The sequence below is a fragment of the Leuciscus leuciscus genome (assembly GCF_965113295.1).
Source record: "Leuciscus leuciscus genome assembly, chromosome: 12".
Taxonomy (NCBI): Eukaryota; Metazoa; Chordata; class Actinopteri; order Cypriniformes; family Leuciscidae; genus Leuciscus; species Leuciscus leuciscus.
In genome coordinates this window covers 11,683,643-11,697,113 of record NC_138736.1, presented here as the reverse complement: position 1 = coordinate 11,697,113, position 13,471 = coordinate 11,683,643, and the positions used below count along the sequence as shown (strand labels likewise).

Here is a 13,471-nt window from a genome sequence, read left to right as displayed (position 1 = left end):
TATATTTTAATAATTTAATAAATAATAATAATAATCTGTAAGATTTTTTGAAAGAAGTCTCTTATGCTCACCAAGGCTTCAGTGACATATTATTACAATTGAAAATTTTCGATTTAAATATATTTTAGAATGTAATTCCTGTGATGGTAAACTTAAATTTTCAGCATCATTACTTCATTGTTCAGTGTCACATAATCCTTCAGAAATCATTCTAATATGCTGATTTCTTAGTTATTATCAATGTTAAAAAACAGTTGTGCTGCTTAATATTTTTTGTGGTAACCGTAATAAAAAAAAAATTATATGGATTCTTTGATGAATAGAAAGTTCAAATGAACAGCATTTACTTGAAATATAAATATTTTGTAGCAATGTAAAAGTCTTTACTGTCTTGACAATTTAAGGAATCCTTGTTGAAAAACAAAAAACAACTGAACGGCAGTGTGCATGTTCACATTTATTTGCAAATATAGCATAATAATATTCTATTACCAAGATGTGTGACTTGTCTGAATACAGCTTAAAACATATTTGTTTGAGTTAGTTATATTTTCTGTCAATAAACATTAAATATCTATGTATATATATATATATATATAGGCTATATATTTATCGAAAGCATTCAAGTATCATGCTCACAAGACAAATGGATATATATATTTATTTATTTATTTTTAACTTTTTTTTTTTTACAATTTCCCTGTTCCAGAGGAAACACTCAATGTTTGTGAAAATGACACAGGATGAATGAATTGCTGAGGTGTCCTTAACTGTAATTTAGATGTCCTCCACTTTCCATGCAGGCAGAAATTCTATGAACCTCAAGTCAATATTTGCCCTTGAGGGCTGGGTGCACAGGCCACTCCTTGTCACACACACTACAGCAGCCATCTGCACCCGATTCCGCCCTGAGAACACGGATCTGTCAGGCAGGAAGGCAAACGCACTGTTAGGACTGGATTGGCATAAGTGGGGGAGGAGAAATTCAGTGCAATTGTCTAGAATTCTAACGTAACCCTGTTTGAGATGCACAAACAATGAAGCATTTAGAGGTTAAAAAAGCAAACCGGAACTGAGTGAGAGTGGTGATTATATATGCATACGATCTAATGCGAGTCTGGAGACTGAAAATAAAAAGTGAATTTCAGAAAGAACTGCACATTCTGGTGATTTTTTTTTTAACGTTTATTAATTTACATGTAGAAAAAAATCGTACATTTCTGAATGTGCCTTTTATTGTTTATGCGGCGCTCTGACACATAGACATCTTTCAAATAATAATAGAAAAAAACAAAAAAAAATCATCAGACTTGTATCAAAATAAAATCATGGAAAAATAAGTGAATCAAACCAAAACAAAAGAAAAAGAAAAATCGAGTCCCACAAGAGACAATGGCCGCTGTTTTCACAGAAAACACCTGAATACGTTTGGCCTTGATAGTGGTTTGTAGCCCAGGTTTAGGCTCAGTTGAACACTGATAGAGCAGGACAGACCCGCATGAGTCCGAGCTGGACTGAGGGTCTGACAGCATGAGAACATCAACGCACACAGCAAATCAAATGAGAGCATCAACATCAAGTAGGAAATAATCACAACTAATTCTCTTCTGATTGTCACACTACAAAGAACAACTGGTTGATATTTCTTTAGCAGGCTAGGATCACTTTTCCATCACAAGATATCAATTCAAGTATGCAAAGTACTTCGAAAACGTTGCATTTTGTGCCCAGGCGCAAAAGGTAATTGTTCTTAATGGTATTAACCCCTCAATATTTCCAATTCGGGCAAACAGTGAACATGATGCCAATTCATAAATACAATTCAGTGCTACAATATATAGACGAGTATCGGTCGGGTGTTTTTTGGAACTGAAAACCATTGAAAAAAGAAGGACCATGTGTGAAAATGACTTGAGGCTCTTTTCATGCCAGCTGACTGAAAATCAGCCCGTTTTAAAGCATGTACACATTTCATAGAAGGATAGTATCTCCCTCTTCTATAGAAACCTGGAAATAAAACATCAAACAACACGCCATCTTCTGGCAGCTTCCGACGGACTGAATTCAACCAGAGGAATCTTAAAATAAAATTTCTGTGCTCTTATAACTTCTGAAAGTGTCAATTTCGTTATGCAAACCCTAGTTGCACTAATATCTGATGTGCAAATTATAATTTGGAAAATTGCACATTCAGTATCTTGGGGTTTTGGGCACCAGAAGAAGCTGAAGTAACCACTGGGTGAAGACGTTTCCTAGTGGTTACAGAGCAATGTAGTACAATCTTTAGCAGTCAGGTCAGTGATACACAGAATCACAATAAAAAATATACATATGAATCACCATCTCCAGAAATAAGTATTTACATGTAGGCCCCAAAGTCAAGTAATGGGTTTAGTCACTGTCTGACTCTTCATAGAGGATCTCAGATCTTCTCCCCAGCTTTCCAGATCCAGGAAAGTGGTGTAGAATCAAGAAGAAACTGTTTTTGTTCAGATCCCGATGAAGCAACTGTACAGGCGGAGGAAGCAGATGGGATTGTGCTGTCACAGACGCAAACATCCCCCTCCGCATCATACTGTTTCTGTGAGTCAGGTTCAGTCCCTGTACACGAGGCTCATTTTGAGTCCTGCTGCCCACTAGTGGCAAGTTCAAGGAATTGCAGCTTTTCAGTGTGTTAGTGTCCGTGCTGGGGAGGAAGAGGTGGTCCATTCACACCGGGGTGGTAAAACGCACAATTATTTTCATACCGACAGTTTCCTTTCATCATGAAATGGCGACACACTGGCCTCTTTGACATGTCTGAAATGAAAGAAACAGTTTGACGTTACTTACAAGCTCATTTAAAATTATGGAAAATGAATGCTTTCGGTGTTTAAACTTACCGCCCATGCTGTTATGTCCTCCACGTGGTCCTCCGCGTCCCCCTCGTCCTCTGAATCCCGGATCTCCTCCTCTCCCTCGTCCCCGGTGGAAGTGACCTCCTCGGTGTGGGCCTCCTCTCATGGAGTCATCGCCCCAGTAATTGCCGTTGTCTGCCCCACGGCCCTGTGGACCGGGTGGGGGACCCATCATGCGCGGGCCGCCAGGGTTGAAGGGTGGTGGGCCATGGCCGTGTGGAGGAGGAGGTGGAGGATGGTTGAAGTGTGGTCCAGGAGGCTTGTTGGGAGGGAAACCACCATTCATGGGCATCTGCATGTTGTTCATGTTGTTCATGTTCATGCCGGGGCCATGACCAAGCAGACCGGTGTTCACTACGAATTGAGAGAAACAGAACATTAAGCATGTTGTTTAACCATCATGCAATTTTTCCTCAACACAGCAGTGCTGTTATGGTTAACTACCACTTTTGAAGGTTTTTGTTAATTGAAATGAAGCAGTATGAAAATGAAAGTAAAAAATAAAAAAATATAAATATAAAATGGACATGGACATGCATTAAAAAAGCTAAACTAAAACAAAGGTTTATGTCAATCTAAATAAATCAGAAAAAAAGGTTAAAAAAATACAAAAAATAAAGATACATAGACTGAAGCTCAAAAAAAAAAGAAAGAAAAAAAACCTATATAAAAATATTAAATTATATACAAACTTTTTCACATTACTTAACTAAAACAAATAAAAATATAACTTTAAAAAATGTTTTAAATAAACAACAACAACAAAAAATTACAAGCACATAAAATTACTGAAACAAAACAAATTTAAATGAAAAATGAAAAAATAAAAATAAAAGCCAATTCAAAATATCATTTAATATATAAATAAACTAAAACAAAACTGTCACATAGCTTAAAGAGAGCAAACACGTACTTGGTGGAGCATTTGGAGGTGGGTTCTGATTCTGGTTCTGGTTCTGTTGCAGAGAGCCCAAAAGCTGCTTGATCTTGTCAGAGAAATCAGGCTGTTTGATCAGGTCCTCTGGAGATTGATTAGATCCCTGAGCACCCTGAAAACAAGCAGATAAGCTTAAAAAACAAAGCCTTTGCACAATCTCATGGTAAATAAAATGTAGATGTGTATTTTTTGTCTTACCATAATAGATGAGAGCAGTTCCTGGACATTAACAGAGGGGTTATTATTGGCTGGTGGGGCGCTGCCTTGCGCCTGAGGGCTGCGGCCGCTGCTGCCCAGGCTTCCCATGCTTCCCATGAGGTTGGCTAGAACAGGAGGAAGCTTGGAGCCTTCATTAGGGCCAGAAGAGCCACCAGAGAGAGCACTGTCAACGGGCTCCATGTAATTTTCCTCCATCATACTGCTGTCCTACAACACCACAGAATGAGAAAGAGATCAAATCCCATACCACAGCTGATTCTTCTAAAATAAAGAAGAAAAAAAAAAATAGAAGGATAAAGCATGTAAAAAGGTCATTGGCTGTCTTACCTCATCCAATGGGATGAGACGAGGCGGCATGGGCTCATACGGCTCAGGGTCTGGTTCATGAGGACTGTCTGGAACACTGCAGAGAGAGGAATATCCATTTAAAGTTACACAATTATCATGTTTTTAAAGACAACAAAATTATCAATGAATTCCATATTTACTTCATAAACGTGGACGATTCCTTTGTGCCAGGATTTTTATTGTTAACTAAAACTATTAAACACATTTTTGTTAAATTAAAATAAAGCTGAAATAAAATAAAAATATGAAATGAAAAACCTAAAATTAATATTAAAACAATGAATAGAAATGTTGCTTTAGAAACTAACTGAAATAAGTTTGAGTTGAAGGCAGCACTAACTGGAAATAAAAACTAAAACTAAATAAATTAAACCCAGTAATATTAAAAAAAGAACAAATGACAATAGCATTTCATTTGTGAATATTAAATGAAAATGAAAAAATATATATATAATAGTATATAAATAACACAATCACTAAACATGACACACTACAAGAGAAAAGGCATCAAAGTGTTGTCTTACCTCTCCTTGCTGAGGAAGATCTCCTGCAGAATGCCCATCTCTCGGTCTCTCTGAATCATCTTCTCTTTGCTGCTGCCACCTGCAGTGACCAGGCAGCCTATAAGGGTCAAGGGTCGCGGTGGAGTCCAGGGCACCCTCTCCTCCATGGTGTCGTGAGAAATACGACGAGCCATTTCAAACGTATGCCTGTCCATCATCAGCTCCCGTTTAGCAGCCTCACCGAAGTCCTTAATTTTATTGACGTTCACTGAGGTAGAGGGATAAAGAGTGATGATTACTAGTGAACAAATCCCACAAATATTTTATGTGATAAAATAGAACATTCACAACTGTTCAAATGATTTTTTTCCAGGAAATGCTGTTCTTTTGAACTTTCTATTCATCAAAGAATCCTAAAAATGTATAATGGTTTCCACAAAATTATTATTAAGCAGCACAACTGTTTTCAACATTGATAATAAGAAATGTTTCTTGAGCACCAAATCAGTATATTAGAATGATTTCTTAAGGATCATGTGACGCGGAAGACTGGAGTAATGATGCTGAAAATTCAGCTTTGCCATCACAGGAATTAATTAGATTTTAAATAAATTCAAACAGAAAACTGCTAAATTATACTGTAATAATATTTCACAATATTACTGTTTTACAGTACTTTCTAAATCTAATAAATACAGCCTTGGCGAGCATAGGAGACTCAAAGGGGAAAACAAATCTTACAAACCACAAACTTATGAACAATAGTGTAAGTGCAGAAAGTGTTGTTTTACCTCTCTCAGTCTCATCCAGGTCAAAGTAGAAGTACTCTTTGAGATTATCCTCTTCCGCCCACCGAACGCTTTTCTTTTTCTTTCCTTTCTTAGTTAGAGTCTCCTCCTCGCCGCGAGGTTCAGACAGAGCATTGGGTTTCTCACCTGAAAACATGAAATAAAGCATTTTAAATTCAGCACATACATTCATACAGCTCTCAGTGAAGCTGTGGCCAATTTAAACGCAACAGGACTCACTCGTGTCCATGGCTTCAGGGTCCTCGGTGGGCACAGGTGTGCCGGGCTGCTCCAGGTCTTGGGTTTCATGAGGAGGGGTCTGAGATGAAGGAGTCTCAGGGGAAGACGGTTTGGACTGTGAGCCAGAGTATGGCTGTGGCCTGCCGTCAAATGGACAGGGCTGTGGAGCACAAGAGGAAAAAAAAAAAACAGTTAGTGGATTTGTGCTTTTGAAGGAATTTCTTTTTTCAAATTCTGTGAAGCATAAACAAATGAGGGTAGTCTGATGTACCACACCTTATTAGTGGTAGGGGAAACGGCTTTTGGTTTCTTTTTCTTGATCTTGATGCCAGGCACTGGAGCGGAGTTGAGGGCATCCAAAAATCCAGTGGCCTCCATCGCTAAAAGGAAAAGAGATGGATATTTAGCACTAGTCAGAGGGGAACTCTACTCTCTCCACCTAATTCAAAGATTATCATAATCATATTACTTGAGTTGAAGTGCTGAATGGGCATACTCACGCTGCGCGGGTATAAGTTTGACTTTGATCTCTTTGGTAGAGTTGGGGGTGGTGTTAAGCGGCTTGTACTTCTTCTCCACTGGTGGTGCGTCATTCGGCGATGTGCTGAGGGAAGAAAGTCAGAGTTTAATGATTCATTTCAAATCCTCCAAAGTAAAACCGCATTCATATTCATTCAAATCATGAATCAAATGAGAATGGATTACATGTGACTGCTCATTACTGGCAAAAAAGAAAGGAAGTGTTTGTTTACCTTGGTCTTTTAAGCATAGCTGGCTTGATGTTGTATTTGTCTCCAAGTTGTGGTGCACTGGGGGTCTTCTTTACAGGAACTGGAGCTAGGCTCTCAACCTCCAAACCTGCAGATACCATGTATTCAGTCAATTCAGACAGATCACTTTTCAAATATGTTAATGAGACACAAAAACCTTTAAAGACAGGTGTAAATGTTACTGATACAAAAAAATACATTTATAATCCATCAATTAATAATTTAGTTTTTTTTTAGGCAGCTAAAACAATGTAAAACAAAGCATATTAGACTTAAAAAACTTAAACTTTTACTGCAAGATTTGAAATATCTGTTTAAATACAAAAATTAAAACTGAAATAAAAATAAGTTAAATAGAACTATATGTAACTAATAAAAATGACAAAAGAAAAATAAATGACAAAATCTAAAATTATAATTGAAAACAATAAAATAAAAATAAAACACGAAGAGATACTAAAATAGATAGATAAAAGTAACTAACCTGTAGAGCGGATCTTTGCGTGACTTGGAGCATAAGCTTTTGGTTTGTCTTTCTTCTTCTCCTCATCTGCAACCTTTTCTTTGGGCTTCACCTCTGGACGCACTTTTCCATCCTCCTTTTTTCGTTTCTTGTCTGATGGAAAACAGAGTTGGGTTATGCGCCAATAATGGAAACCCCACTTGGCTATAATTCACGTTAAAAGTGCAGCAAGTCTACTTTAACAGAAAACAGAGATACATAGAAGACAATGTAAATGAGAAGCCCTACCATTGGGTGACACTCCACTGGCGACGCTCTGAGAGCGAATAATAGCCATCCAGCCTTCCACCAGCACTGACGCCAACTTCCTCAGCTCTGGGAGAAAGAGAAGTGACAGAGTTGAAACCTGAGCTGTGGAACACTGTAAGCAAATTGTCTGGCATTGATTTATGCAACATGTGCTCTTACCTTCTGTCTCACCGCTCTTGCTCAGATGTTTCACCAGCTTGGCTGTGTTGTTCTATCAGGAGAGAGAGAGAGAGAAACAAACATGCAGAGAACAGGTGTTATAAGACAGCGGGGGCATGTGTGTGAGTTTTCTGGGCTGTGGTGTGGTGAAGTACCTGTTTGAGGTGGTCCACAGTCAGAGGGAGTTTCTGCAAGGTGAGCAGTATGAGCTGCAGCAGGGGGGTGTTGGTGGTGGTCTTTGAGTAAGTGAGCCAAGAGTTCAACAACTTGTAGCCTCCAACTCGAATGAATCTGAGTGGAAGAGAAAGAGTTAAGCACAACCTTGAAAACAAAAGTGTTTCAACAAACAGTGTTTTAAATGGATATTACTCTTACCGATTAAGTACATCATGTGATTTTGTCTGGAGTAAGATGTTCAGATACATGCACCTGCTGACCATTTTATGCGAGGCCTTCATGAGACTGTGTAAAAAAAGGTTGGAAAGAGGGAAACAAGTTATAGAAAAACTATTGGTTAATTGAATGAATGGCTTTTAAAGAAGTCCAGAAAATAAAAATGGTATAAGCATCTCACCTGAAGACTTTAGCGACTCCCTCAAGACTACGTAGCTCTCCATCCTTCCCCAGCAGAGCTTCCACTCCTTTCAGCACCTCTCTGGGGTCCACCGGGCCCACGGCCATAACTGCTTACTGACAGAGGGAGAGAAAACAGGGGTTATTCATGTGCTTATGCCACTGGGGAGAATCTGGGATATGGCATAAAATCGTCCCATCAATACTGAAAGAATTAGATGGCGCTTAAGGAGAGCTCACTGGAACAGCAAAAGGACAATGCTGAATCTTTCACAAGTTATTCCCATTAATGTTTACCCAGACAGGCGACTATGGATCTGAAGCAACTTGGAAACAACAAGCTCTGAAGATATTGAGTAATATGCCAACAAAAATGGAGTAGAGAAAGTTCCAGATTTTCTTATATATATATTCCACTGAATCGGATATGGGCATCTTATCAGCAGTTTTCCGATTCACATCAGATATGTTTTGAAAACACAAGGGCATTCATAACCACGGAGAAAGCAGTGTCCGTTCTGTTCAACAGCAATAGGAACAAAGTCATGTATTCATTAAGAAACACACTACGTTAAACAACAGCTGTTGCTCAAATGTATGTTTCATCACTTGGAAAATTATGTAATTACATAAAATGTTGTCTTTGATTACTAGATCATAAAAATTGTTGTAATGTCAAGAAATTAAATATTACAGTGCATCTGACTACAAAGTTCCCTTTCTAATGAACAAAATGTTTAATATATGACATCTATTGGACTTTCTGCCACTAGAAAAGGGGCAGCAAATATAACTGTTATAGCTTAACAGACGATTGCAGACTGAATTATACAACATTCATGTTACCAGTCTTTCTAGTATAATCTAATAAGTGTGTCACTTTTATTAATTATACTAGAAAATGGATGAGTGGTTACGGGAGCGTTGTATAATTCAGTTCATATCTGAAATGATGAAAGATGAACGTAAAAGTAAAATTACATGTGTTATGTCAATGTCATAAACCCACCTGTTTTTTTTTTACATACACTGTACATTACACAAAGTAAACATCACAGGTACAAAGGACTTAGTTATGGAACAGAATATAGTGGCTGTGATCAGTAATGTGCATTCAAATTATTATATCATTTGAATACTAATAATAATTATACACAAGTAGAGAAAGGAAGGGGAAAAAGACAATTAAAAAAATATATTTGAGAATGCACTTACAGTTGAACATTGTTTTTACAATTTTTTTTATTAGTAATTAAGTAATTTGTATAATGATAACCCTTGTAATCCTCCAAAAGTTCAATTATAGTGTTTCTAATACCATTTATCAAAAATTATTCAAAACACACTAGGGAAGTAACAGTAGAAGTGTGCAAATGATTGACAGGATTTTCTTGTTTAACAGAAAAGCACTGTCCCACTGACAGCTGTGAACCAACAGGGACTCTGGCATTAATACACTTTCTGTCTTCCTTGTTTGACACTGCTGCGATCCATCTGTCTATTCCAACTTAACATCTATAGATACATACAAGATCATGTTTGTAAATAGGAACATAAAATTAACCACAACCTTTACATTATGTATATATATACACATGTAAATAAAATAAAAATATGAACAATTTTATAAATACACATATCCACTATTCTCATTGCTATGGGCCTGATGGACATAAAATGTGTAGGACTCACTTTATATCAAGTGTCTAAGTGTACTAACATTTAAATTAATCACTTGATACAATGCACTTACTGTGTACATACAGGTTTTACATTCTACTCGTATTTAAAAAATACCTACATATCTACAATACATTTCTGTAACTTTTGACTCTAGCCCTTAAACCTGTACCCCTACACGTCTCCCTTTCAAATGTCAGGAAAAGTGTTTTACAATACAAAATGAACACAATAAGTACATTGTACAATTTTTTTTTTTTTTTTTACCTTAGATAAAGTGGGACCAATTTGTAATTTTGTGTAACTAATTTTAAAGAGTAAGCTTTAAATATTTTACAAAGACATACTGCAGGTTTTGGTAACTCAGTATATTAACTGGACCTTTTTATTTATGTTTTAAGTATAGACCTACAGAATTCCAGAACCAAAATACAATTTTGTGCCTTAGTGGCTTCCTGAGACTATTTCCTCATTATATATTTTTTTCTGTATATCATGACTAAATATTTTTTCATACCCCACAAAAAAGTTGGAAATTTGGTTTCTCCATATTTTCCATCATATATATATATATATATATATAAAAATGGATCGATTATATAGATAGATAGATGCCAAAAAAAGTTATATATATATAAAAAATAATTAAAAAACATCAGGAAATAATTAAATAACGAAGGAAATAGACTCTGGAAGAATTTGTTTCCACCTTGTGAATCAGTGTTCAATTTCAAGAAACTCCTCGAGCATAATTATGTTTAGAAATTATAATTGTAAGAGTATGATCAACAAGGGTTAACTTGAAACTGAGCACAATTCTTTCATAGTGTTATGTCGCCACCATGTGGTTATTTCTAAATATACAGAATATATATACAAAAACGGTGTATGCCACGAAGCAATAAGAAATGCAAGTCTCAAATGTGATCAAGATATAACAAAATAAAGAAACACGTACAATTTATGCAATAAAAATTGTACATTTTTAGAAAAAATAGATGAACATTATGTCAGTACTAATAATATCTGAGGTAGTCAAGTCAATTACAAAGAACGTTTGAGGGAGGGAAGTGTTTCTGGTAGAGAGAGAGAGAGAGAGAGAGAGAGAGAGAGAGAGAGAGAGAGAGAGAGAGAGAGAGAGAGAGAGAGAGAGAGAGATCACGTCATTTGCCCTGCCCACGCGGAGCAACAGCGAGTATTTCTCTCTTCAGTTCCTCTCACCACAGCACACTTGACTGGACACCGACGAGACTACCAACTAACTACAGCAGAAATTGAACAACGCGGCGAGTTAAACATGAATATATACACTGAATGTATTTTTTTTTTTTTTTTTACGACTGTTAAGCATGCAAATGTTTAGCAACGTTTTATGTTCTACATAATTTCAAAGACAGTGAAAATGTCTACTAATGGCTGAATCGAAAAACTTAGAATTTACTCACTTTTGATCGTGTGAGAAATCAGGTTTTGTCTTACCCGTAACACTGTTGTTGAAGAACTTTTTATAGTCACAACCGAACTCCTTAAACACGGAACAATACACACAATTCCTGGAAACGTCAGTTGTCATAAACAAGAAAAAGTCAACAAGATTGTACATTTACTGTAAAGAAAATATTAACATTGTATCGGTCAAGTTTTTTTGATGAAATGTAGATGTGAAAAAACTAGTCTAACTTTTACAAATAAATCTGAAACTGATTATATTCCACACTTTCCTGTATAATAACCTTCCTACAGCACAAGTTCAACCCCATGCTACCTACTTTCAACAGTTAATCTAGTGCAACAAACTGACATCTTTAAGCAAATTGCTTAAAGGTTTTGTGTTATAACTCGTCAAAACAGAGCATCCAGTGTTGGTCTGACTAAAGGCCAGTTATATGAATTTATGCATCTACTCAATAGTGGCCACAGGGGGATTTGATTTGCCATCTGTCGAAGTCTCCCTCTCTCATATAACAGCTCGCCCTGAGCTGACAACGGCTCCTCTGATTGGCTGGAGAAGGAACTAAGCCACGCCCACTATGTTTAACCACTTGTCTTCGTGTTCGCTAGATAGAACGGGTGCCCGGTCGCCATCTTTGAATTCCAACAAGTTTTTTAAAAATACAACGGCTATATTCCCCACGCCTGCCATTTGTCTTCCTCGTTTACAAAGTGCTACTATATTTACCCCGCTAGCGACTCACTGATGTTAAGACGATACCTCGAGCTGTATATGGGGATGATGGCAACGCGAGACAGCCGTTCCGAACTACAGTATTTCCCGTAGATCCAGTCAGAAAAACAAAGCCACCATTGCCTCGAGTGATCCGAGCAAAGGACAACCCGTCCGCCATTTTAAAGCAAAATCAACAAGACAAATAATACCCTATCTACGCACTCGTAAAACACAAAAAAGGCAATCTTTATAGTCAGACTGCTATGCATGTTATAAATTTATCATTGCCTGGGGAGGTTTATTTCATCAAACTGTATCCAGCTCCGCCAACTAATAACACCTAACGACATTTTGAACAAAATGTTGCATTTCAGTCTGGGTTTTTTTTCTTTCCGTTCGGCTAAATCCACAGGCGCCACTTGGCAATCTTTATGTGCAGATTGCGTTGATTGTTCCAGTGAGCTCTCCTTTGAAAAGAATGCAGTTTATAAAAAAAAAAAGCCCCAATTGAATGCAGTCACTTCCTGGCTCTGCCTATGGCAATCTTTATGTACAGATTGCTTATGATCAGCGATGGCTAGCTTATTATTCGATGATTTATCGTTACTTTAATTATCATTAGGATTACTCCGTCTCACACACAAAGAGAAGCAGGGCGTTGAAGCCGCTGCTTTGGCTTTGCAATGTGAGCTCATACGCTATAGCTAGCTGTCTCGCTTTATCTCAGCATGCTGTCTGCCTCTAGAAACCGTGGCGCATTTAGGTCGCCACATTCGAGATCTTTCTATAAGTTTTCTCTCTATTTATATCTGGAATCATTTTCAACAAAGACAATTGGTTAACGTACGTAATTTCGATTCAAATTGGTTTGAAAGAACACTTACTATTAATACCTCTCCTCTGCGTCTCGGGTTGCTATTAATATATTGTGCTTAACAGCAACAATTTTCAGCTTTTTAACAGTTTAAGAGAACGTAAACTGTCATGACTTTAGCATTATTGGCTGAAAAATGGCATAATGGGCGGGATTGTGGTGGCTGAAATTGAGCTTTTCCTTCTTGAACAATCTGGAGCAAAAAAGCAGTAAGCGAATGTCCGTTACTCGAGTAGAAAAAATGAGTTTTTTGGGGTTTGATCTTCGTACACAGTTGAAAAATCCTCGACGCCAGATCTTCACTGAGACAGACTCAGACCTGAAACGAAACAACAGCACAAAGAGACATTAGAGAAAAGCGAGTGTTTGGCGGCGGAAATCCAGATAACGGTCAAAAAGTAGTTTTTGTTGCTAAAACTGAGGTAGCCGGACTTTGGGACAAAAAAAATCGTCTTTAAATCGCAAAAAGAGGGAGAGACGTCCTCCGATATGACACTTACCTCAGACAAATCCAGGAATGCTCTAGAAGGGTGGGACTCAGTAT

The 13,471-nt window shown here is 37.3% G+C and overlaps 1 protein-coding gene across 1 annotated transcript; it reads right to left on the bottom strand.

Moving 5' to 3' along the window:
• Positions 1–650: 650 nt before the first annotated feature.
• On the bottom strand, positions 651–13,454 carry ppp1r10 (protein phosphatase 1, regulatory subunit 10). Its single transcript, XM_082185510.1, has 18 exons — positions 12,938–13,454; positions 8,208–8,323; positions 8,009–8,095; positions 7,789–7,924; positions 7,634–7,685; positions 7,454–7,540; positions 7,187–7,318; positions 6,685–6,790; positions 6,433–6,536; positions 6,209–6,312; positions 5,933–6,092; positions 5,696–5,839; positions 4,926–5,172; positions 4,381–4,456; positions 4,033–4,260; positions 3,811–3,946; positions 2,883–3,251; positions 651–2,799 (listed from the first exon to the last, which is right to left on the bottom strand). Exons 2-18 carry the CDS (start codon positions 8,312–8,314, stop codon positions 2,675–2,677), a joined length of 2,400 nt encoding a protein of 799 aa, XP_082041636.1. The 5' UTR covers positions 8,315–8,323; positions 12,938–13,454; the 3' UTR covers positions 651–2,674.
• Between the last annotated feature and the right edge of the window lie 17 nt (positions 13,455–13,471).